The sequence below is a fragment of the Maylandia zebra genome, linkage group LG12, assembly GCF_041146795.1.
Source record: "Maylandia zebra isolate NMK-2024a linkage group LG12, Mzebra_GT3a, whole genome shotgun sequence".
Lineage (NCBI taxonomy): Eukaryota > Metazoa > Chordata > Actinopteri > Cichliformes > Cichlidae > Maylandia > Maylandia zebra.
Genome location: NC_135178.1, coordinates 34,205,633 through 34,232,942, shown reverse-complemented (window position 1 = coordinate 34,232,942; position 27,310 = coordinate 34,205,633). Strand labels below are relative to the sequence as shown.

Genomic DNA, 27,310 nt, shown 5'->3' with positions numbered 1-27,310 from the left:
CTGCTTTATTACCTAGGCTTGGTCTACTCACGCCAATACCATCTCCATTTTAATTTGTCTACCACCAGTTGGCAGCAAAGTCCTAATATTACAGGACTCAGTAGGAATGGTAATAATTGATGTGGCAGAATTGGTTTATTCACAAGAATCACTGCCCATAAAAACAGAAGTGGGGTCAATGGGAAAGAGTGCATAACAATGTTGGGAGCTATAGTAAGATAAAAGTTAGTGTTCCTAACACAGTGAATATAAAATGTGCTTGATTTTAAGTTTAAGTTTATTCCCATAAAATGTGAATGCAAAGTAAAAAAAACAAAAACAAAAACTAAGGTTAATTTCCTTTATAGAATCTTGATATAGTTTGTTACTTCTTTAATTTGTGCAGTGTGAAAAAATATCCAGCACTTACCCCCGACAACCTAAAGCTAAATAAAAGCTTTATAATAGGTGGTTACACCCATTAAAAAGTCCTTCTACAAGCAAGTGTTGCCACGTGGCAGCTATAACTGTAATTTTAATGACCACTGGGACATAGATTTACACCACAACTTCAGAATACCAAGAATGCTACATATCTCATTTTTGCTATTAAGGATTTCGATAAAATGATATTCTCAAACTTTTTTGTGTGATGCGTCACTCTTTTTTCTATGAGTCTATGAGCTTTATTGGCTCAATTGCCCACTTTGTGTTATAATGGCAAACTGCTTGTAAAGCATCATGTAGTTTTGACATCTAAATGGTAATTTTTAAAGTCAAGGCATTCAGTACATATGGTGGACTGTTTGTGGGTGTTGCACTGATGTGCATAAAGGAATGTGATAAGACTGAGTTTCATTTTTACGATTTGTCCGCTGGTCTGACAACTCACAGAGATGAAAGACAAATGTTTAGTGATCTGATAATATTACTTATCTAGTAGCAAAAGGGTAACTTTGTTCAGTGCTGGCATTAAATAAGAGATAGGACGTAGTGACTCACAAGGAAGTAGTCAACACATTCATTATAAATTTTATCTCAAGGCTAATACCTGAAAGACTCAGCTGAGATATTCAGGATATTAGTGATAGGATATTAGTCCTGGGTGATTAAAGGAAGAAAAGAGTACTTCACAAGTTTAAAAGTATGAACACACTAAAAATAAAACCATTGGTAAAACAAATTAATGGACATTCGGGTGACATGGTTATATATTGTCCTAACAAATATCGCAAATAAGTAGTCGAGTGGTTACATGTTTGCAAAAACATCATTTGCAACAAAATGTAAGCTCAAATGAATTAATTTATAATTATTTTTGTTTTCTAAATGACAGACTGCATGATAATATCACAATGTCACTCACAGGGCATCAGTAATGAGCAATATGTCAGTAATGTTGTTTCTCAGTCAACCATAGCCATTTCATTGCTGTAATAGCTGAACAGAGCACTCCTTTCAAACTCTCCTGATAAAGGTTTGTTCAGCTGACCTGTTTTCAGTTTGGGTTTTTAGTTCCACTTTTGAACTTTGACAATATCATTTTCATCTTGTGAACCTTTTAATTACTGTACCAGCTGCAACAAGTCCTAAGTAGGCCTGTAACTTCAAACACTGCTCATATACTCAGATGTTCTCCAATCCACGTCCAATAAACAAGAGTGGTATAAAATATCATAAATGAATTCGGGTCAATTCGTATAATCCAAAAGTTTTTGAACACTCTCAACAACATGACATAAAAGAAAAATGGAACTGAAGAGGAAACACTATTAAGACAAAAGTACTGGGCCACCTAAATATTATACCTACATACCAACTGCTGTTAATTTCACAAGTTTACTTTATGTGATCTGCTACTTTGTGGCTGAGTTACTGTAGTTGCTTCCACTTTACCATTTATAATACCACTTATAACTGATTGTGGGATATCTAGGAGGGCATACATTTTACATAAACTAAATTGTTGATGTCTTTAGAACAACCCTATTCCTTAACCCTAGACTACTTTTCAACAATGTTTGTGAAGACTGCTTGATGCTTGAAGTGCTTAATTCCATACACGCATGGCAACATAATGAAAAACACCTAAATTCAAAGATTAAATGATATGACACCAATGCTTTTAATATTATAGTGTATATTACACCCATAAATCCAAGTAATATAATGTGCATTAACTGTAAATTACTTTTGGCCGTTTATTTATTATTTAATACCAAATAATTCTAGCAGGACTTTCCAACTCATATGGGTCAAATTATATTTAACTAGGAAACAGCTGTAGTAGTAAAAGTATGAACTAAATCAAACGCTGATACACATAGATTTACAAAGTATCATTTAGTTAAAAGAATGGTTCGCTGAATTAAATGGCAGGGCTGTATCAATTTAGAAACCAAAACCAGTTCAAATTTCTGTAGTATCTTATCACAGTTAAATCATGGCACCCAGATGGGGGTGGGATGCCAGGTTAAAGCATGTTTTTATAATGATACTGTAGCTGGTTCTGAGGTCTGGCTCTGTGTGTGTTTGGCTGCAAACTGGATACTTCTGAAGCACTGGTGGAGAAGAGGTCACCGCAGATTATTTTGTAGACCCTCTGCAGTTCCTGCTGAACGGGGAGTGAAGCCCCTTCTCTCACAGACTGACCGACTGATTCAGCTTTGCTTTACATTCATCGGGTTTTGTATCAATTCAGTTCATCCGACAGTAAAACCATCTATATGAATGTGTTCTATTCTAGTGTTCTGAGGCAAATTTGACCTTCACAAGTATTTGCTCCCTAAAATCCTAAAAGTTTATCGATTTTCTGTAAATATAAACCAAATTAAGTGGTTGCTGTTTTGACACACTAGTGTAGATTCAGTTGAAAACACAAAAAATACAGGACATTAACCACATTTGAGATGTTTTAGAAAAAGAACATTTTTAGAACACCTTTCTTAGAACTCCTTTGATCTTACAGCGTGCATGGTATTTTACAGATGGACCAAAATCTACAGATTTCAGTTTTCTTCCCTTCAGTTAGACAAGTTAAGCCCCTTTCTTTTGGCCCATGGTTTGCTCATTGCCCTGGGTAGCAAGTGAAGCACTCTCAATAATATTTTAGTAAGCTAGCTGTAAGCCAGAATGGCGACGTGACTCGAGCTGATACTCATCAAACAGGAAACAGTCATCAGTGATTGGAGTCTTAGATAAGACCTTTACATGTCCTGTATGTTTTAGTTGATCAAAATAAGACTCATCCAAAAAATTTATTAGCATGCTAAAATGGATTAAGTATAAAATTATGAAACCATGCCTATGACTGATAGCTGACCTGTATCACCTTTTTTTTAGGAAGGAAGATGTTTTGAAGACTCACTCGGTGGATGGAGCCTTTATGATAGACTTCAACTGATAGAAAAATTCTTTATGCTAAGATGCAACAGAGCATAAACAATGCAGAGAATGCTCTAACTCTATCAGATAGAGCCTTTACATTGCTGTCATACTTGTACAGGGCAACACCTCCCAATTCTGTTAATAAAAGGTACTTTCGAGTGACCTGATTCAGTTTGGATCTGCAAAGGCACATTTAAAACCGCTGAGGACGATCAGCAGTTTCACCCGGTAAGTACATTCACAAAGAGTAAAGGCAATGAATATAAAAACCTATAACTGCATCTGTTCTCGGTTTTGTAGGTCATGGTAGACTCAAGTCCTTAATAAAATCTGTAATTGTGCTACAAAAAGAGTGTGGTCTTAAATAGATTAGTCACAACTGTGTATATTAATTAAGTGTATGACAGCAATGCAGGTAAGTTAAAGTACCGCATTTTGTATATATTCATATTATACTTTGGGGTGAATGTTCTACAACATGATACGAGCAATACCAGACATGTCAGTTTTTAAATCCTACGTACAAAGAAGCTGACTTTAATTCTCCAAGCTGAATTTACATATAAGGTTCACCAGTATGAATAAATAATTTAGACTTACTTTATTTATTTTCATAATTCAACTTTAGTTGGAAGCCTTTTGATACTAAACTGTTCTGATGATTGTTTGCATTTTTTAAACATCCATTTTTTTTTATACAACTGCCAGTTCTGCCTTATAATATTATTGCACTCACTGACAGACCTTTACCACACCACTATACTGCACTATACTACATATACAACACATTCTCAGGTCTTGTCAAAACTTTTTGACTTCTCATAACCATAGGGAAAACAATGTAATGACACTGCAATTATTAAATAAAACATATATTTTGTACTCCAGTACCCGAGCCATTATTATCAGATCTGATAAGGAGAATATTTGTAGCCATGCTATCCACAGGCTGATCCTATAGTGGCAATGATATTGCACTTATTCTACCTGCTCCTGTGGCATCATATCCACCACACAATAGAGCCCACTGGAGTTTTAAGGTTTCTTCTAAAGGTCCATGTATTCAGATTCTTTTTGTCTGATGGTTTATTATTAGATGACAACTTTCTCTTCCTTTTTCTTTCATCCAACAGACACCAACCAATTTCTCATATTTCTATCACAGTGGCACTATGGCATCACAACCTCTTTCATCACGCGGTGAGTCTGGCGAGATTTATCAGAACATAACACAGATAGCAAGACAGAAAGAATGCAAGTATCTGAGCATGACGAGGACAGCTAAAATCCAGGTTAAGCCCAGTGCTAGGCAAAAGTCACAAGAAAATAAGGATGTGTTAGGGAGGATAAAGGTGACAAAGAAAATTATTAACAAAACCAGAAGCCACGTTTACTCCCGTTAACACACTTAGAATGACAGTTAGAAACACTAGTTATGTTGGGAGTAGGGACAGTTATGACTTTACCCAAACCCAGGGCTGGACTGGTAATCTTGCATACGCATAAGTTTCGTCAGGAAGAAGTGGCGGAGAGGTGGAGCTGGAAAACAAAATGAAAACAATAAAAAGAAACTAAAAATTGGTGCAGCTAATTGTAGTACTAGCAAGAACTAGTAACAAAGCTTTATGGAGAAGTGAGGAAGAAATCAAGGAATGTGAAATTCACAGGGTAAGACAACGATGAAGGGACATAATGGGATTAAAAAATGCTAGGACCAATTTTCTGACCCAGTCCAACCCTGACCAAAACACATGAACATCCGAATCTAGAAACAATAAACTTTAAAGCTGTTTGACACTTATCCCGAACATGTTACACGTTTCTAATTTACAAACTAAAGGACAATTACTACAGCTATAAAAAGCATTGACTCTCCCCAAATTTCTTAAATGTGCCCCCTTGTGCATTAGTGAGACATACAAGCAGCTTTAGCACATTATCATTTGATGCACCAAAATTTTAAAAAGGCTGGTGTTCACACCTTCACAGTGGGGGGAGAAGGATAAGAGAGTTTAAAAAGATTATTTGAACACTTAAGGATGTGTTCAAATAATAAAGAGTAGATATTTTTTTACAAATAATTAAAAAAAACATTAAAGTTAAAAAAGAATAAAAGAAATAAAAGATATAAATATGTATGTATGTGCTGGAACACATGTAATAATTTTTTTGTTGATTTACAGCATATGAACTTCGGATTCTGGTTTTTGGAAAGACTCAAAGTAAAAAATCAATTCTAACCAACTTCATCACTGGGAAAAAAGATTTGACTGGGGATCTTCTGCAAAAGGTGTCCCCATCCACTACAGTCACTCAAGGACAGTATAGGAAAACACGCCTAACAATAGTGAAAACTTCAGATGTCTTCAGTTTAGCTGGAGAGAAGGTGAAGCATGAAATGAAGAAGTGTGTGGCTCTTTGCCCCCCTGGACCAAATGTTCTCCTCCTGTTGATAAAGCCTTCTGAATTCAGTGAAGAAGACAGACAAAAACTAAAGCTCATCCTAAGATTCTTTGGTCAAGATGCTTTTAAATATGCAATGGTCATTTTGACACATAGTGAGGAGAAAAAAACTTCAGCTGTGGATCGACTCATACAGGACTGTAGACAAAGGCAGCAGAGAATCAACTTTGACAAAAAAGATCTGCCAGAAAAGGATCTTCAAGAACTCATGGAAAAGATGGAGAGCATAGTGAATGAAAACAGAGGAGGCTATCTAAACAGAGGTGAAGAAGCTGACACCACAACTTTTAAACCGCCTCTTAACCTGGTATTGTGTGGGACATATGAAGTTCTGAAGAGTTCAGCAGCCAATGCCATTGTAGGAAAACACCAGTTTGGTAAACCTGCTGACTCCTCAGAATGTGTTAAGAAGGAGACACAGGTGTGTGGACGTTTAGTGTCCCTGGTAGAGATGCCTGCTTTGTATGGAAAATCTCCTGAGGCAATAAAGAGCTGCAAAATGCAATGTGTTTCTCTCTGGAATCCCGAAGGTGTCCATGCCTTTATCCTGGTCCTTCCTGTGGGACCCCTCAGTGACGAAAACAAGCGAGAGTTAGAGATCATCCAGAATGAATTTGGATCTCAGGTCATCGACTTCACCATGATTCTTTTTGCAGTGGAATCAGATCCCACAGATCCAGTTGTTGTCAACTTTGTTAGTGAAAACAGAAACATCCAGGAGCTCTGTCAGAAGTGTGGAGGACGAAACATCATCTTCAACATCAAAGACAAGCAGCAGGTCTCTGAGGTGTTGCACACTGTGGAGAAGATGACAGCTATGGGATCTAAGTGCTTCACAAGACAAATGCTTGTTAAGCCTCGATTGATTAAACTCAAAGGAAACCCTTCACAGAAGACAGAATCCTTTGATAATCCCAACCACAGCCCAGATGCTCTCCGGATAGTGATGATTGGGAAGACTGGCTGTGGGAAGAGTGCAACTGGAAACACCATTTTAGGCCAAAAATGCTTTTATTCTAAAACCTGCATGAAGTCAGTGACAGAGGTTTGCAAAAAAGCAAAAGGAGTGGTCGACGGCCATCCAGTTGCTGTGGTCGACACACCAGGCTTGTACGACACAACTCTGTCCAACCATGAAGTCAAACAGGAGCTTGTGAAATGCATCAGCTTGTTGTCTCCAGGACCTCACGCGTTCTTACTGGTAGTGCAGATTGGTCGATTTACCAAAGAAGAAAAAGACACAGTAGAGCTCATCAAGGAGTTTTTTGGCAAGAAATCAGAAGACTTCATTATTGTTATATTCACCAGAGGAGATGATCTTCAAGATCAAACAATAGAGAGTTACATGGAAGAAGTCAGCGATGACTTTGTTAAAAAACTCATTGACGACTGTGGAGGAAGATACCATGTTTTCAACAACAGAGATCAAAATAATCATTCACAAGTCGCAGAGCTTTTAGACAAAGTACAAACAATGGTGAGGAAAAATGGTGGCAGCTGCTACACTACAGAGATGTTCCAAGAAGCTGAGGCAGCCATACAAAAGGAAATGAAGAGGATCCTAAAAGAGAAAGAAGCAGATATGGAGAAAGAGATGGAAGAACTTCAAAGGAAACGCGATGAAGAAATTCAGGCGAAAAAGAAACAAATTGATCAAGAAAGAGCAGAAAAAGAAGAAGTACTGAAGGAGAAGGAAGAACTGATTAACCAGGAACAAGAGAAGACAAAGAGAGAGGAGGAAAAGAGAGAACAGGAGACCATAGCATCAATAAGATATGAAGAAAAACTCCGAATGCAGTGGGAAGAAAAACTTGAAGCTCTTGAGCAGAAAATAAAATCAGAATGTGAAAAAAATGTACATGCTGACAGAAAGCTGATGGAAAACCGAGAAGAGATGAAATTAGAACGCGAAGCTTGGGAAAAAGAACGCAAAGAATGGTGGGAGAAACGAAATCAAGAAGACAAACAGAGGAAAGAGGAGGAACAAGCGCTGCTTATAAAGCTCAAAGAAGAATATGATGAGGAAAGAAATGAATATGAAAGCAAAATAAAAGAACAAGATAGACTCAGGAGAGAACAAGAGGAGAGAGACTGGAAATTAGCGCAGGATATCTATGAGGCAAAAGTCAAGGAAATGAAGAAGAAAATTGCAGAAGAAGCCAGAAAGCAAGCAGAAGAATTCAATGAGTTCAGACAGAAATATTCAGTAGATTTTGCAGCGTTGAGAGCAAAGCATGACAGTGAGATGGAAGACATGAAGCAAAAACAACAAAAAAGCAACGCCATCATACTTAAACATCTGCTCATGAAGAGAGAATACAAGAGAGACTTTGACAGACTGAAGAAAAAACAGGAACAAGAAATGGATGAGCTGAATTACAATCTTTCTATAGGAAATGAGGGCGAGCCAATTGAAGAAGATATCAACCAACTACAGCTAGAACATGATAAACAAATCAATGACTGGATAGAAGAATATGTACAGAAAGCTGACGGAGATAAGTCTTGCAGCATTTTATGAAACGGGCTCTTTTACCTGAATGTCAGTTTGATTTAACTTTGATAGCTTTTGGTTTTAAAGCTTTTAATAAACAAATACTTTTGTTATAGCTGCATGATAGATGACACTTATGTAGTTCCATATAACATAATATACTCAAATTATTACAAATTGATTCATTTGTTCTAAAATCACTGTCAATCTTTTTTTTCCTTTTTCTTTTATTTACTGCAGAAAATGTTGCCTGCTAAGTAAAAACATGAATGAATGTAAACTAATCATATAAATCATTTAGGTAAAGATCTCATTTAATTTGCATCATATGATTTTTACTGCAGGAAGTAATGCATATTTTTCCATTTAAAAACAATGACTGGTGTCAATAATCTCACGAAAAGCACAAAATGTCTTTGGCTCAGATGGGTTTGTTATTTACAGAAAACACTTTATTGCACTATATAACCATTTTTTGGCACAGCTTGTCTCTTTTTTCAGAATGATAAAAATGTTTCGGTTCCTGATTGTTTTTTGTTTTTATAAAATACTTATTGCATCTGATAAGTAGTCTGTGTAGAGATATATTAAAATGTAAGCTTCATATTTTGGACAAAAACCAGTTGATGGTCTTATCGTTAATTTTGATGATCACTTTATCACCAAAAATAATTCTGATTCAATACGGGACAATGAATAAGTACTACTGTTGGGAAATATCACAGTAAACTTTAAATAAAAGCAAACATTAGCTGAAGACTCTTTAAGGATATTGATTGATTTATTGATAGATTAAAACTGTTTTAATCTAACTTTAAAGTGAAGGAAATGTAACAAAGTACAGGCAACCTAAGCATGGAACCACACTTCATAGTGAAATACAAACCATATTTGTTGAAAAGCTTGATTTAAATTGTTTCTTCAATTTTGAATCTTTGAAATAAGGGAATATGTCCTGCCTTTATTCAAAAGGTCCTTTCATATTTAAACCCAGTTTCAGAAAATTTATTTCACAGAGTTTATAGGGTAGACGTCATCTTTTAGACCTTAACAAATAATCTACACACCTGACAGTTACGCCACATTCTTTAAACGTACATGTACATAGGAAGAACAGTGACAGTTCTCAATTATAATAATGTGAGTGTTTGAGGTGGAAACACCACTGTTGGAATAACACAGCTTGTACTAATGCTGTGAGCTCTTTAGGACAAGAAATTATTTAAAAAACTTGTAAAGGTAGACTCCATGGTTTGCTGCTTGATTTCATATGCCTGTGGCAATCATGCAGAAAAAAATAACCGAATTCAAAAATTAAGAACTGTAGTCCATTGATTTTGTCCCTAAAGCATACAGGTTTTGATTCTGTGGTTATGACTCAGCAGTTTTTACTCATTCACACAAACTGCTTTTTCTATGTAAGTCTATCAACTGCATCTTAATTTAAACCCACTGTCAGTTTTTTGATAATGGACCAAAATCCACACATTTCTGTTTTTTCAACTAGTTAAGGCAATGTGCCCTTTGCCACCATTTGCTCCTTGCCCTGCATAGCAAGTGATATCCTTGCCATCACATCGTGTGAACATTTTCTACATGTAGATCAGGATGATTAGCTCAACTTGATATTTATCACTGACAATGATTAGATCTTTGGGTGTCCTGTACGTGCCTGGTTAATCCAAGTGGAAAAACAGCCCAATAATAACAAAACAACTAATGCGGATTCTCGCTTAGATTAGACATAAAACCACCTGAGACTTGTATGACCTTTTTCTGTTGTTGAAGGTTCAGACAATGCATGGAGGTTGCACAGATGCAACAGAGCATAAAGAATCCAGGGAATGCTCAGTGTTTGGTCATTTATCAGTAACTGTATCAGACATCACCTTTACTCTGTTGTCATACTTGTACAAGGCAACACCTTGATATTCTGATAATGAAAGGTGGTTACAAGTAACCTGATTCAGTTTGGAACTGCCAAGGGACATTTAACAGCACTGAGTAAAATGTCAGAGTGTCACCTGGTGAGTACAATCACTGAAAATAAATAGTCTGAAGTGATTAAGAAAGTCTATAATTGTTGGAAACAGACTAGAGTCCTACACTGGTTAGTTTTAACTGTTAATACTGACTAGGTGTATGAAATATATACAGGTCTGGTAATTAAATACAGATCACATTGTGTAGTTAAAGTACTGCATTTAATATGTCTTCATATTATATGTGTGGGAAATGTTTTACAAAATAGTACAAGCAAGAGCTACATAGATATTAGTCTGAAACATGTAGAGTTACATAAAGAAATACAGACCTGATTAATGCAAGTTACATTCAAATATCAGGCTAAAATAGTTAAGGCTAATCCATAAGAAACATCAAATGGGCATAATTTAATATAATTTTAACTTTACTTGAATTGCCATTTTATGGAGGTATCTGACACTTGCTGCATTTGAAGGAGAAGTTAGTGAAAGGCTGTATACCCATATATTGTACTCTAGTACTGTACACAGTATTAGAAAATATATCGAGACTCATCTGTAATCTGATGTAATCTAAACTGAGGATTCTCTTCCAATTTACACACAGTACAGAAACTTCAGCAGGGGTTTGAGTGGTCACTTGAGAAACCATCATGCCAAAAAAAAGAAATCAATTTAGACTTGAAGCAAAAAAAAATTCATGCAGTCTGTATAGGATCTCAGTCATTAAGGTCATGGTAGTCAAAAGAGTGTAAAGTTATTGTCTTTTTTAAAGGGACAGCACTTAGCCACTGGTATAGATATGTGGATGGCACCTGGGTCAAAATCAAAACCCAAGGAGGAGTAGCCTTCATGGTTCAAATCAACTCGTTGGAAAGAATAATATTTTGCCATTTCTAGACTGTGCATAGCACATCGAGGAGAATAGAAACTGGTGAAAAAAGTCAGAATTTTGACTTTTTTCTCAGAAGCAGAGGGACACCTAGTATACTCCTCCATCTTTGTTTCATCACAACATTCTGTAGTGGGATACTGGACTTTCTACCAAACAGACCCCAGACTGTAAGGATGCACAACCAAACATCCTTCACCTTGTCTCTGAGCATAGGTGTTATTCAAGGTTATGTGCCGAGACACGTTTTATACATTATTTACATGACTGTATGCTAATTGTAGTACTAGCAAGAACTAGTAACAAAGCTTTGTGGAGAAGTGAGGAAGAAATCAAGAAATGTGAAATTCACAGGGTAAGACAACGATGAAGGGACATAATGGGATTAAAAAATGCTAGGACCAATTTTCTGACCCAGTCCAACCCTGACAAAAACACATATGCATTTTATGTATTATGAACATCCGAATCTAGAAACTTTGAAGCTGTTTGACACTTATCCCGAACATGTTACACGTTTCTAATTTACAAACTAAAGGACAATTACTACAGCTATAAAAAGCATTGACTCTCCCCAAATTTCTTAAATGTGCCCCCTTGTGCATTAGTGAGACATACAAGCAGCTTTAGCACATTATCATTTGATGCACCAAAATTTTAAAAAGGCTGGTGTTCACACCTTCACAGTGGGGGGAGAAGGATAAGAGAGTTTAAAAAGATTATTTGAACACTTCCCCGTAAAGAGTAGATATTTTTTACAAATAATTAAAAAAACATTAAAGTTAAAAAAGAATAAAAGAAATAAAAGATATAAATATGTATGTATGTGCTGGAAAACATGTAATAATTCTTTTGTTGATTTACAGCATATGAACTTCGGATTCTGGTTTTTGGAAAGACTCAAAGTAAAAAATCAATTCTAACCAACTTCATCACTGGGAAAAAAGATCTGACTGGGGATCTTCTGCAAAAGGTGTCCCCATCCACTACAGTCACTCAAGGACAGTATAGGAAAACACGCCTAACAATAGTGAAAACTTCAGATGTCTTCAGTTTAGCTGGAGAGAAGGTGAAGCATGAAATGAAGAAGTGTGTGGCTCTTTGCCCCCCTGGACCAAATGTTCTCCTCCTGTTGATAAAGCCTTCTGAATTCAGTGAAGAAGACAGACAAAAACTAAAGCTCATCCTAAGATTCTTTTGTCAAGATGCTTTTAAATATGCACTGGTCATTTTGACACATAGTGAGGAGAAAAAAACTTCAGCTGTGGATCGACTCATACAGGACTGTAGACAAAGGCAGCAGAGAATCAACTTTGACAAAAAAGATCTGCCAGAAAAGGATCTTCAAGAACTCATGGAAAAGATGGAGAGCATAGTGAATGAAAACAGAGGAGGCTATCTAAACAGAGGTGAAGAAGCTGACACCACAACTTTTAAACCGCCTCTTAACCTGGTATTGTGTGGGACATATGAAGTTCTGAAGAGTTCAGCAGCCAATGCCATTGTAGGAAAACACCAGTTTGGTAAACCTGCTGCCTCCTCAAAATGTGTTAAGAAGGAGACACAGGTGTGTGGACGTTTAGTGTCCCTGGTAGAGATGCCTGCTTTGTATGGAAAATCTCCTGAGGCAATAAAGAGCTGCAAAAAACAATGTGTTTCTCTCTGGAATCCCGAAGGTGTCCATGCCTTTATCCTGGTCCTTCCTGTGGGACCCCTCAGTGACGAAAACAAGCGAGAGTTAGAGATCATCCAGAATGAATTTGGATCTCAGGTCATCGACTTCACCATGATTCTTTTTGCAGTGGAAACAGATCCCACAGATCCAGTTGTTGTCAACTTTGTTAGTGAAAACAGAAACATCCAGGAGCTCTGTCAGAAGTGTGGAGGACGAAACATCATCTTCAACATCAAAGACAAGCAGCAGGTCTCTGAGGTGTTGCACACTGTGGAGAAGATGACAGCTATGGGATCTAAGTGCTTCACAAGACAAATGCTTGTTAAGCCTTGATTGATTAAACTCAAAGAGATGATAGTGGACTACAGGAGGTCTAACAAAGACAACTCTATCTTTATCAAAGGTTCTGATGTTGAGGAGGTAACACGTTTTAAGTTTCTTCATAAATTGTTGAAGACCTGACGTGGTCTTTATTTAATTCCTGTTAGATAAAGGCCCAGCAATCCCTCCACTTATTGAGCAGGTTAAAAAGGCCAGCTGTCTCTCTTGTCAATTTACTGTATTATACAAAGCATTATAACATCTTGGATATCAGACTCTATCCAGTGAAAACAGTTGTGACAGACATCTACATAAAATGCTGTATCCAGCATGCACATAACAACACCCATGACCTCACTCACCCTAGCAAAAGACAGTTTGAACCCCTGCCAATTTGGAAATGGTACTAGTGTCTCAGGGCTTGCACTACAAGTAACAGGTTTTTTTTTCACTCAGGATTGCAAATCTCTTAGACTGTGTTTCTGACCATATGTTCCTAAGCATTTTATTGATGTTTTGTATTAATGTTCAATAATGTTATTAAATGGACAGTCATGCACTGTATAACACACAATCACTGAAACGGGAACTGCCACATACTGACAGTTTATCAGCAGTAATAGACTGCTTATAATTCACTAATCTGCTACCATTTTACAGCACACCCTGGACATCTTGCCCTACCAATGCAGGGATGAAACAGAGACTGATAACCATTCATGCTCCACGTTCACAGCTATGGGCAGTCACCAGTTAACCTAAATCCATCCATACCTTTGGGCTGTGGGAGGAAGCTCGAGTACCTGGAGAAAGCCTACGCAGACTTGCAGAGAACATGCAAACTCCACACAGAAAAGATAAATGATTAATATGCTATTTCTATTACCGTTTGCCTATTTCGCTCTTAAAAAATAAATAAATTTTTAAAAAAAGCTCATGTAACATGGGATAAGTATACTTTACATGTTAAGAGACCAAGAAAAGAGGGACCAGTCATTCCCCTAAATAGCCCATTGAACTTGGGTGCACAAATCAAACAATGCTGCACACTCTCTGCTTAAGACTCAGTTTGTACCTGATCCTTGTCACTGGTAGTTGCCAGTAGCAGCCACCCACATGTAACCGCACTCTGTCAACATATTCTGATAGTCTTGATATATAGAACATCCTGTGGTAAGCGAATATCTTGGTGTGCAAAAACTCTCACGTTAATGGAAGCTCTAGGCTGTATTCAACATCAGACCTTTGACTTCTATGCAGAAAAAGTGATCCAGATTGTAATGTAACTTCCCAAGTGCTTGTTTTGGATTATATGTAGATTAAACAATACTAACTACTGTCTAGAGTTTTAACATATACAGTAAAGAGAATACTATACAGTGTTTTGCCTGTGGAAGAGAGAAGTAAATAGCCCATCTTTTTTGTGTACCAGCAGATACTGGTACGCTGCTACAATATAACTGCAAGAACAAGCTCTACAACTCAACTTTGCAAAGAATTCTGAGTCAATGTTTAGGCAATACATTTTTTATGAGCCTTCTGATGCTCTGAATTTGGCTAATTTCTCTTTTAATCACTGACGATGGCAGAAAGGATGAAAGTGCATCATGTTTTGTTTCTTTTGTCATAATTTTCCCAGCATTCATATTTCTGTGTTTACTGTCCCTGTTAACATTTTTTTGTGTCTAGCATATGTCTATTGGCCATTTCCTGTTTACTGTGTTAGCTTTTCTTATCCTGTCTGGTTTTTACTTCTTGTCATTCTTAGTATCTTCACTTGTGTTGATTACTTTTGCCCGTGTCTTTTTCCCCACCTGTTTCACAGTGAACAAAGTCAGGTCTACATCATTGCCCAAGTTAGCCATTTGTTTTCTCTGTTTGTTTTTTCCATGTGGAAATTGCAGATTATCCTGCCAATTTGGAGCAGCATTTTTTGTTTCTCTCTCTCTTTTTTTTTTTAAGTTTGTATCCTGAATTTTCAACACCCCAGATTTGGATCATCTCTCTTGCAGCATCCTGACATGCACTTTGTCAAACATAAAGTCACAGACTACCGCTCTTAAAGTGGCAGACCATGAGATCCACTACAAAGCTAGAATAGTGAAACTGACATGGTAGGGAGAGTTACACTGCAAGGCAGCACTTCAAAATTCTTTAAAAAAAAAAAAAATCATCTATGATGTGTTGGCTAAATACAGATTTGGTTGTTTCTCTATTGTAAATGAAGTTTAAAGGTAAATGAATGGTTAACTGGTATTTTTACTGCTGACTTTTTTTGAATAAATTACTGTAATGTGTAATGTGATAAGCATTTTTAAGTGTTGAGAGAGCAAACTAGTAATGATGGCTATTTTGCCCTAACAGAGCCCACTTAAACTTGGGTGCAAACATCAAACAATCAAAAACAAAAAAACTCAGAAATGCCAATGAGTTGCCACAGTAGAAAGCCACTCCACAGTCTGTCAACATATTGTGATACTTTTGATAGATAGAATATCCTGTGGTAAGTGAACATCCTGTTGTGCAAAATCTGCAAGTCGTCTGCAAGTAATTTACTACATGAAATGAATAATGTGAGCTAAAACTTAAACGAAAAACACCAGCCCTTGAGCCTGACCTTTGTAAACATTTTCCTGATGGGGTAATGGGCTCAGTCAATCATTTAAGATTATACTGAATATATTATTAAGTCCATTTTCATTTATTAAACATTTTTAAAATACAGACATTCAAGAATTAGCAGAGAATCCTTTTATTGTTGTTGATGCTGTAATTATGAATTTCCATTTTAAAATATTTATAAATGGAAAATTATTTTTTCTAACTGCTGTGTATTACTGTGATACTATTCAATGAAAGGATTTTTATTTTATCTTAAAAGATTTTGGATTTTAGTAAAAAAAAACAAACACTGAGATTAGATCACCTTAGACAACCTTCTTGAATAGTTAAGAGGCAGGATATTTGTACAGACACAGTTTCATTTCCAATTCAACCGAAACTAGCTGACAGAAAATTCTTTTAAGAGCTCCAAGCAAGACGTTCTCACAGATCTGGTGAGTACACCTAACAAAGAACATTTAGCACTATATGCAACAGATCCAATGCTTATACAATATGACTGAACTGAGAATTAAATAGTATTCAGTGACTGAGACAATGCATAATACATAGTGCATTAACATAAGAAATATTAAAATCCACATGAGAAGTGAGGGGAAAACCATATCTTACACTTTAACGTTTTTGGTAAATTATTTGTCCGCTGCAGAAGACATAAATAAATAGGTTGGGTCTCAGAAGGCTATAAATTAAATTTATTACGATCAAAAAGCAAGTATAATAGTAACAAATAAGGGCTGGTGTTTATATTTTGTTAACATTTAAATCTAACAAATTGGTTGGTTTTTTTTAAGAACACATCTGTTGGAGGTGTAATAGAATCGTTTTGAATTCATTTTGAAAGAATTTATCCATCTTACGCAAATAAATAGCACTTAGAAAAAAGTTCAATTTATGGCACAATTTGTAACTTTGTGTGAGTAAGAAAAAATGTTCTCTCACTGTCACATAGTGACCAGTGGTTCATCCCTGGTAAAGGCAAAAAAAAAGCATAATTGTCAGTATTATATGTATATGAGTTAGAGAACCAGCCCTGTTGCAAGACACTTCAATGATAAACATCCAAATTCACCATTATGTTTTTAGGCATTGAAGCCATTAAACTAAACCACAGAGGTGGTAATATTAATTTTATCCGGAAAAAAAGAGAAGCATTTTGGATATTTTGGATATAGAGTCTGCACCCCAGAGGTATGAATGAGGATTTTTCGAATCAATGAGTTTTTGTGAACTGAACCTTTTTTATTTTTTATGTTTTTATTCTAATTTTATCAGTTAAATTATTCACGCATGGGTAATGTTTATTTAATTAATTTTATTTATTTTTTCAGCAAAAGAAGGAGTAGCATTCTAGACATCTTTTCTTAAGTCTACATTTTAAGTCTACTTTTTAGAGATTTTACATTTTAGAGACATAAATTAGGACCTTTTAACAAATGTGTTCCCATGTGATGATGTCCTCTTGTTTTTTAATTCAACTGCTAGACATACTTCCTTTTATTATCAGATACTGCCCTTTGTCCCTTTTTTTTGTATATTCACAGTATTCTTTTTATGTATTTCACGCATCTGTTATTTTGAGACAGGTGGGGATTATGTCTCCACCCCCCGTCCTCATCATTAATGATCTAGTCCAGTATTTACTTGGGTGTGACTTAACCAGTTATATAACCTGTTATATGTCAGCTGATCTATCTATGAAGTTTTGATTGGTTAATTTGAATTTTTTTCTGTTTCCTGTCTTGTATTCAAGCAATTTTCTACATTCCTTCTTTTTAAGATTGTTAATTTGGTCACTTTCAAAGTTTTTGATATCTCTCTGATTTTGTTTTATTTTGTTCTTGCAAGCTTCATCACCATCTCTTTGGACCTACTATTGAGACCAAATACAATAATAGGATTTTTTTTTTTTTAAAAACCCTCCCCGCTCGCCCCTCCAGCTAGTCTGTCCTTCAAGCTCTGGTCCTCTACCAGAGGCCTGGAAGCTTGAGGGTCCTGCGCAGTATCTTAGCTGTTCCTAGGACTGCGCTCTTCTGGACAGAGATTTCCAATGTTGTTCCTGGAATCTGTTGGAGCCACTCGCCTAGTTTGGGAGTCACCGCACCTAGTGCTCCGATTACCACGGGGACCACCGTTACCTTCACCCTCCACATCCTCTCAAGCTCTTCTCTGAGCCCTTGGTATTTCTCGAGCTTCTCGTGTTCCTTCTTCCTGATGTTGCTGTCATTCGGAACCGCTACATCGATCACTACGGCCATCTTCTTCTGTTTGTCTACCACCACTATGTCCGGTTGGTTAGCCACCACCATTTTGTCCGTCTGTATCTGGAAGTCCCACAGGATCTTAGCTCGGTCATTCTCCACCACCCTAGGGGGCGTCTCCAATTTAACCTCAGGACTTCCTGGCCATATTCGGCACAGATGTTTCTGTATACTATACCGGCCACTTGGTCATGGCGTTCCATGCATGGCTTGCCTGCTAGCATTTTACACCCAGCTGCTGGATTGTCTCATGGGTGTCTTTACATAGCCTGCACCTGGGGTCTTGCCTGGTGTGATAGACCCCAGCCTCTCAGAGCTTGTTCCTGTGCTGCCATGATAAATGCCTCTGTGCTGTCTTTCAGTCCAGCTTTGTCCAGCCACTGGTAGGATTTCTGGATATCAGCTACCTCCACTATCTGCCGGTGGTATATACCATGCAGCAATGTTCCCTCTAATTTTTCATGTGTCTGAGCGAACACACAAACTCCCTGAGCGGTCCCTTGGACCACTGTCAAGTCAAGTCAAGTCAAGTTTATTTATAGAGCACATTTAAAAACAACCAAGGCTGACCAAAGTGCTGTACAGTAAATACAGATAAAAATACAATAGAACACAATTTCGTAAAACACCTCGCTGATCAAATAAAAAATAAATAAACAAATAAATTAAACCTTTCTAAAAGCCAATGAAAAGAGGTGAGTTTTAAGAGCAGTTTTAAAAGTTTCTAGGCTTTTGGAGAATCTGACGTGAGGAGGTAAACTGTTCCACAGTCTGGGTGCAGCCACAGCAAACGCCCTCTCTCCCTTTGTCTTTAATTTATACCTGGGAACATCTAAAAGCATCAGATCGGCTGACCTCAAAGATCTCCTGGGGCGATAAGTACTAAGGAGTTCTGACAGGTAAGAAGGTGCAGTGCCATTTAAAACCTTAAAAGCCAGCAGTAAGATTTTAAAATCAATCCTAAAGGCAACTGGGAGCCAGTGGAGAGAGCAGAGAACCGGAGTGATGTGGTCTCTTTTTTTTGAACCGGTCAACAGGCGAGCGGCAGCGTTCTGCACCAGTTGAAGGCGATGTAGACAGGAACGATCTAGGCCAGCACTGTGAGCAACAGTAGACATCACGCCAGCACTGAATCCATCCAAGTTACATGGTTTATTAAAATAATCAAATTACAGCATTTACATTTATGTTAGACTACAGGGTGGGCCATTTATATTGATACACCATAATAACATGGTAATGTTTGGTGATATCAAAGTCCTGTTTGTGGCACATTAGTAAATGTGAGGGGGCAAACTCCTCAAGATGGTTAACTCCTCAAACTCCTCAAAGTTACGTTAAAATCAAGCACACCATTGTTTTTCTTGTGACATTACCAATAAGTTTGATGTGTCACATGGCCCTCTTCCTATTGAAAAAAAAAAAAAGTTGTATCCAAGATGGCCGACTTCTAAATGGCCACCATGGTCACCACCCATCTTGAGGAATTCGCCCCCTCACAAATACTAATGTGCCACAAACAGGACTTTAATATCACCAACCATTCCCATGTTATTATGGTATATCCATATAAATGGCCCACCCTGTACTTTTAATTAAGTGCTTTAGCCCACTTACAATGAAAATTAAAAAAAAAAATCTTGCTCATGACCTGTGTAGTATGTTAACACTATTGGAAGTAAAAATAACTTGAACTCCAATTTTGAAAACACAACTTTTTTTTTTTTTTTTTTTTTTTAATAAAGCTCTGACTTGTTTTAGGAGTATGAGTCTGTGGTCTGGGAGAGAGTCCTGTAACTCTCTGTCTGCAAAATACAGTAAATAATGACCAATGTTGGGCAATTAATTACATAGTTACTTCTTCAAAAAAGTAACTGAGTTATGCAAACAAAGTTTTTTGCAGCTGTTTATTTAAAAATGCAGCCAAGGCGTTTTTTAAAATAAAATTTCAAACTATTTACAGAACAATCAGCTGTTCTGCATCAAATTTGATGCCACACAAATTATTTGTGCCACTCCAAAAAATAATTTCTGTCCACTATGAGATAAAGGAGAACACCAGCCTGATACCTGCAGGCCTGACAACAGGAGATGTATCACTGCTGTAACACCTGTACCATTCAGCAGTTGCCTCATTGTTCTGACACACACAACAAAACTATTGACTAGACTACACACTAACTACACAAGATTTGCGCTAAACGTCGAAAATCTCTCACATCTCAAAACACCGCCGTCACTCCTAAAACTTCCCCCTTTCCTAAACAACTAAATGCCCTGTTGCCATATCCTTTTTTGATTGGTTGACATGGTACATTTTTCGACCAATAGGAAAGGGTGGGGTTTTTTTGGTTTTGTTTTTGCTCACAGGTGGAGAGTGCTTTCGAGCGTTTTCCTTATAAAATACCATTTTTATCGTTTCTTCCCTCAGTAAATATAAACAACGACAGTATTCAGGAAGAAAACCAAACATTGCAGATATTTTTATCACAACCCTGGTTTTACGTGGCCTATCAACACAATTTAAAAACTGGTATGAAGTCCACACTTTTTCCGTCAATTGTTCCGTCTGTCCTGCTCACATCTCCAATGGTTGTACACGTTGTCATTAACGTGGATTCACTCCACATCAGCCATGCGGCTTTGCTAGTTAAAACACCGGTGTCGGCACATAAGGACGCTGTCATAGCCTGTCAACGACGTTGATTAGCTGCGTATATACGAATGTGAATCGCATTATTGGCTGGACTATGGGATAAGGTTGCATCATTCTAATCCCATACGGGAGCAGCCAGTCACTTACTGACTAACACTGCAAAACAGAATATTTAAAGTATTCATTTGAATTTCAATTCAGGTTAGATTTTTTTTGTGCGCAACGCAGATTTTCTGTGTGCAGAGACCGTGCCAGCTGTGCGCAATTGCGCACGCACGCAGCTTAGAGGGAACATTGCCATGCAGGGGCCTGTCCTTTCATGATGGTGCCTCCCCTTCTTCCTCATTCTTGGTTTTCTGCTGCCTGAGGTATTCAGTGAGCACGCGGTCGGTTGGGGCCATCTTGCTGATGTATTCGTGAATGTTTCTTGTCTCATCCTGGACTGTGGTGCTGACACTCACCACTCCCCGGCCCCCTTCCTTCTGCTTAGCATACAGCCTCAGGGTGCCGGACTTGGGGTGAAACCCTCCATGCATGGTCAGGAGCTTCCTTGTCTTGATGTCAGTTGCTTCTATCTCCTCCTTTGGCCAGCTTATTATCCCAGCCAGGTACCTGATCACGGGCAGTGCGTAGGTATTGCTAGCCCAGATCTTGTTCTTACCATTCAGCTGACTTCTCAGGACTTGCCTGGCCCTGTGCAGGTACTTGGTCTTTGCAGCTTTCCTAGCGACCTCTTCATGGTTCCCATTTGCCTGTGGAATCCCCAGGTACTTGTAGCTGTCCTATATGTCTGCAATGTTGCCTTCTGGTAGTTGGATCCTCTCAGTTATGACTACCTCCCCTCTCTTTGTTATCATCAGACTACATTTCTCCAGTCCTAATGACATTCCGATATCATTGCTGTATATCCTGGTGGTGTGGATCCGTGAATCAATGTCTCGTTCACTCTTGGCATACAGCTTGATGTCATCCATGTACAGGAGGTGGCTGACAATTGCTCCATTCTGTAGTTGGTATCCGTAGCCAGTCTTGTCAATGATCGCACTGAGGGGATTCAGGCCTATGCAGAACAGCAGTGGGGACAGAGCATCTCCTTGGTAGATCCCGCACTTGATGGCAGCTTGTGCTATGGGCTTGGAGTTGGCCTCTAGTTGGCCGCTAACTATATACATATATATGTGTGTGTGTATATATGTATTTTCAGGTCAGGTATTCCTCATCTTCCTCTTGTCAATACCCTTACACATTCTCTCTTAGTTTCATTTCAAGTGACTGTTCTGGAAAATCAAACACAGCAATAACATGGTCAGCGATTATTTAAGATAAGATAAACTTTATTAGTTTATTTGACCCACATGTGGGATATTTGAAATGTGTTGTTTGATAGTAGTTTTAGCCCTGTGAGAAAGTCCTAAGCCCTGCTGGAAAAGGAAATCCGAATCTGAGCTTGTCAGCAGATGACACAAACGTCTCTAAAATCTCCTGGTAGAAGGCTGCATTGACTTTGGATTTGATAAAATGCAGTGGACACATTTGTGTTTCAGTGTTATAACTTTTCTTTTTTTTTTCCTTCCCTAAAATTCAACAGACATCTGCATATTCTGCTGCTGAACTGAACAAAATAAAATCATGGCAGGATCAGCATATAGGTCTGGTAAGTGCACAAAATATATATATTTTTGGGGTTGTTTGTTTTTTAAGTTAAAGAAACTTATTCAAATTTATTCATATTAGTCATAAATAAAATAATACCTAAAATGCTCCTTTTTGAGTTTTACAGCAGCTGCTAAATTTTTTTGTGACAAATTAACTGAATATTTTTCAGAGAGTGATCCACCATGAATATGAACTTGAAAATATTTGTTTAGCGCTCTGAAGTCTATTTCAATTTAAACAATGATTTAAAAAAAAATTAATAAAAGAAAATTTATTTGTAACAGTGTTTAATCATAATGTTTCTTGTGTCCACTTCAGCATCCGAACTCAGGATTGTGATATTTGGAAAAAACCAACATGAAAAGGCAACTTTAAGTAACTTGATCACTGGTAAAAGAGATTCTCATCCTCTAAAAATATTAAAGAAATCCATTGCTCAAGGACAATGGGGAAAAATGCCCACAACAGTGGTGAAAACCTCAGACATCTTCAGTCTTCCTGTGGAAAAAGTCAGACATGAGATGAAGATGTGTGTGGCACGTTGTCACCCTGGGCCAAATGTCCTGCTGCTGTTAGTGAAACCTTCAGATTTCACAAAGGAAGACAGACAAACACTGAAGTTCATCTTGAGTTTGTTTGGTCCAGATGCGCTTAAATATTCAATGGTCATCATAACACAAAAGGATGAAGAAAAGAATGTGGCAGTCGATCAATTTATCCAGGACTGCGGACAAAGACAACATAAATTCAACTTTGACAAAAAAAACATTGACTTTGATTTTGAAATACTGATGGAAAAGATCAGTCAAATTGTGACTGCCAACAGAGGAGGACATCTAAATTTTTCTGAAAGCGCAGAGCACCTTGAAATACCTGAAATGCCAAAATCAAAAAATTTAGCACTATTTGGGAAATGGGAAGATGGGATTGAAGAATCTGAGAAACCAAAGCCTCCTGTGAAGTTAGTAATTTGTGAGAGACCTAAAATTCCAAATCTGAAACCTATGAATTTGGTACTGTGTGGGAGGTTTAGAGTTGGGAAGGCATCAACTGCCAGTGCCATTTTGGGAGACAAAAAAATAGAATCTAATTCATCAGCGTGTGATAAAAATGAGGCAAAGGTGTGTGGTCGACTGGTTTCAGTAGTGGAACTGCCTGCTCTCCATGGAAAATCTCAGGAGGAAGCAGTTAGTGAAGCAATCAAGACAGTTTCTCTCTGTGATCCTGAGGGTGTCCACGCTTTCATCCTAGTTCAACCCTTGGATCACCTTACTGATGAAGACAAGAGTGAGGTGGAGACCTTCAAACAAATAATGAGCTCTAAAGTCAAGGACTTTACAATGGTTCTTTTTACTGTGGAGACCGATCCTACACACCCAGGTATTGTTCACTTTTTAAAAATGAACACAGAGATCAAAGAGCTCTGCGAGAGTTTCAGTGGCCGATATGTTATCCTCAACATCAAGGACAGACAGCAGATCCCTCAGTTATTGGATGCTGTGGAAGAGATGAAAACACCATTTAAAGGCTTCAAAAAAGAAATTATTGAAAACCCTTTCATGCAAAAAAGCGCAGGAGATAAATCCAAAATGGGAGAGTCAAGATTTGAAAAAAAGAGCCAGGACTGTCTCAGGATTGTGATGATTGGGAAAACTGGAAGTGGAAAGAGTGCCACTGGAAACACTATTTTGGGAAAAGAACACTTCCATTCGAAACCCAGTGCGGAATCAGTGACCGTGGATTGCAAAAAAGTAACAGGAGAGATTGATGGGCGCTCTGTTGCTGTGGTGGACACACCTGGTTTATATGACACGAAGCTGTCCAATGATAAAATTAAACAGGAACTCAGGAAATGTCTCACAATGATGGCTCCTGGACCTCATGCGTTCTTACTTGTCTTGCAGATTGGTCGCTTTACGGAGGAGGAAAGAAAAACTGTGGAGCTCATCAAAGGTGCTTTTGGCAAGAATTCAAATGACTTCATCATTATCTTATTCACCAGAGGAGATGACCTAAAAAATCAAACAGTTGAGAGTTATATAGAAGAAGACAGCAAAGGATTCCTTAAAAAACTGACAGCTGATTGTGGAGGACGATACCATGTGTTCAATAACAATGATCCAAGTAACCGCTCTCAAGTCAGTCAGCTGCTCGCCAAGATTGAGTCAATGGTGAAGAAAAATGGTGGCGGCTACTACACCTCAGAAATGTTCAAAGAGGCAGAGGCAGCAATTCAGAAGGAAATGCAGAAGATTATGAAGAAGAAAGAAGAAGAGATAAAAAGACAGAAGAAGGACCTTGAGAAAGAACATGAAAAGAAACTCCAAGAGGCGCAGCTAAAAATTCAACAAGAAAGAGCTGCAAGAGAAAAAGCATTGCAAGAGAAGGAAGAACTCATTAAGAAAGAGGAAGAGGAGAAGAAAAGGATGGAGGAAAAGAGAGCAGAAGAGGAAAAAGAGAGGAAACAGAGGGAAGAAATTCAGCAACACCCGTGGAAACAAAAGGGGAAGAAAATTCAATCTGAATCAAAAGAAAAGACAATTACGGGCCAAGATTTGATACAAAATTCAGAGAACATCAGAAAAGAAAGTGAAGTTTGGGGAAAAGAACCAAAAGAGTGGCAGAAGAAACGACTTCAAGATGGCCAACACAGATTGAAGGAGCAAACACGACTGAAAAGGCTCAGAGAAGAATATGAACAGGAAAAGAAAGAATATCAAATCCGAAAAGAACAGGAGGAAAAAGAATGGCAAGAATTACATGAAAACTTTCAAAAGCAAGTGGAGGAAATGATGAAGAAAAATCAAGAGGAAGCCAGAAAACAAGCAGAGTTTAATGAATTCAAACAGAGATTAACAGCTGACTTTGCAGTTGTGGTAGCTACAAAAGAAAGAGAAATTGAAAATATGAAGCTAAAACAACAAAAAACCAATGGCTTCATGATTCAACAGCTGTGCCGAAAAAAGGAAAATAAGAAGGACTACAATCAAATGAATAAGCGACAAGAAAAAGAAAAAAATGAGCTTAAACATTCTTGTCAAGCCGTAAAACAAATTGATGAACTGCAGAAACAACATGAGGACGAAATAGATAAGTGGATCCAGGAACATGTGGAGAAAGCCGGAGAACAACAATTTTGTAAAGTTTTATAAAACATTTTCTGACAGCAGATTTTAAATGGGAGCAAATGTGTTTTAGTTTGATATTTCCCTATAAATTGTCAATGTAATATTTTCATTTTTTCTCATTTTGAGAAAGATTAAAATGGTTAATTCTCTATGTATTCAACTACCATTAAAGTTATAACTTTCTCTCCATTAATTTGGACAAGAATTTTAAAAATGACATCCTGGAGGTAATAACAAGATGGTTGCCAAGTGACAAGACTTACCTCCAATAAGCCTTGGCAGTTGATAAAGACAACTGAGTTATTTTATGAGTTAATACTTTCTGAGGCAGCTGTCCACAAAGATAACCTGTTTCTTATGTGGCCCCTTGGGAAAATTAATTGCCGACACCTTCAGGAATGTCATACTGTTATTGCTTCAAAATAAGAAGTAATACGCTTCCATTATAATAGTTGTAGATTTTATAATGTCAGGCATAGGAGGAATCTTGCAAAGATGCCCAAATTATTTGAAATCAGTTTTGCTGAGACTGATAGTGACAGTGTCCAAACAATTATTAGCTTAGTGCAGCTAAGGCCAGCTGCATCAAAGATACCAAACCACACCAGACCATATGGTCATTCATCAGAAACTTTATTATTTGCATCTTGTAATAATACAAAAATTATTTTCTAAGGAAAGAATGTACATATTTCTTGCTATTCTAGCTCGAATCCTTGATGTATAGTGTGCCAGTGTATAGCAGAACTGTCTTAACAATTTTCCAGTTGCTACTGCATCATAATACATTTGAAGCATACCTTAGAAGCAAGTGCTGAACTTCAGACAGTATAGCTAAATGAGCATTCTATTGTTTTAAACATGTTACATGTAAAGAGGCAAGGTGTTCTAAGAGATCTTTGTAAAATCCTATTTCTTTTTTTCTCCATTTTCATTATATACACTTAGCAGAAGTTTAATAATAAACCAAGTGCACTTTTATTCTTAGGTGAAGTTCAAATTACAAACCCGTAACCTGAAATTCATTGGTATATTACAATATACCGATGTCATTACATCTCTGTGTAAAGTGTGAAAATGTTTGGGGTTTTTTTTACCTAGTATTTACGATTATCAGCAGGTTTTTCATAATAAGTTCAAAGGGATGTCTCATCTGCACTCCTGCATTTGAATCGCACGGTATGGGGTTTGATTAGAAACAACTGCAAGACAGTCATTGTGAAAAAAAAAATGTAAATGATAGATTCCCTGTAAACAGAATAAAAAATGGCACCATACTAATTCAACTGTGGTTGTGTTTTTTTTAATGTAATGCTAGTGCATAAAGCTTGCCATTTCGTAATCAATTTTCATCTCTAAAAATTGGGAAAGAGAAGAAAAAACCCAAAAGCTTAATTCTCTTAGATCTCTACTCTACTGGACAAGAAAAAGAAAGATGGATAGAGATGTATCAAAAATGGAGAAATAAAAAAGTATATGCAAAAGTTTAACCTTAGTTTTCTACAACTAAAAGAAACCAACAACTCCTGCAGCTAGAAAACACTAGGATATAAATAATTACATTGTACATATTATTAAGGAAATTTCTGTTGACTTTAATAAATTAATATATACATGCTAAAATACATGAATAAATGAAAAGGAGTGAAAACCTCAGACATTACCAGTAGATAAAGTTAAAAACCACATGAAGAAATTTGTGGTTTATTGTCTTCGCTGAACCAAAGGTTTGGCTGTAGTGATGTGAAACCTAATTTCAGGGCAATACGCTTGTGTCCATTTTGGTGTAGA

The 27,310-nt window shown here is 37.3% G+C and overlaps 3 protein-coding genes across 5 annotated transcripts in view; 2 read left to right on the top strand and 1 right to left on the bottom strand.

Moving 5' to 3' along the window:
* The window catches only part of prdm6 (PR domain containing 6), a 134,512-nt gene that overhangs the window by 67,545 nt on the left and 39,657 nt on the right, over positions 1–27,310 (bottom strand). The window lies entirely within an intron of this gene.
* Positions 3,559–9,006, top strand: LOC101467709 (GTPase IMAP family member 8-like). Its single transcript, XM_014408153.3, has 3 exons — positions 3,559–3,594; positions 4,500–4,566; positions 5,550–9,006. The coding sequence occupies exons 2-3, from the start codon at positions 4,539–4,541 to the stop codon at positions 8,348–8,350; spliced, it is 2,829 nt and encodes a 942-aa protein (XP_014263639.3). The 5' UTR covers positions 3,559–3,594; positions 4,500–4,538; the 3' UTR covers positions 8,351–9,006.
* LOC143421531 (GTPase IMAP family member 8-like) lies at positions 16,193–26,790 on the top strand. The gene is made up of 3 exons (XM_076891162.1): positions 16,193–16,252; positions 22,324–22,389; positions 22,710–26,790. The coding sequence occupies exons 2-3, from the start codon at positions 22,365–22,367 to the stop codon at positions 25,541–25,543; spliced, it is 2,859 nt and encodes a 952-aa protein (XP_076747277.1). The 5' UTR covers positions 16,193–16,252; positions 22,324–22,364; the 3' UTR covers positions 25,544–26,790.

What these genes read in the sequence shown, in the direction of transcription:
- LOC101467709 (XM_014408153.3), top strand. Translation starts at nt 4,539, where the DNA reads ATGGCATCACAACCTCTTTCATCACGCG. An exon ending in ACAACCTCTTTCATCACGCG is followed by an intron (nt 4,567 to 5,549) that starts GTGAGTCTGGCG and finishes GTTGATTTACAG; the next exon opens with CATATGAACTTCGGATTCTG.
- LOC143421531 (XM_076891162.1), top strand. Translation starts at nt 22,365, where the DNA reads ATGGCAGGATCAGCATATAGGTCTG. An exon ending in AGGATCAGCATATAGGTCTG is followed by an intron (nt 22,390 to 22,709) that starts GTAAGTGCACAA and finishes TGTCCACTTCAG; the next exon opens with CATCCGAACTCAGGATTGTG.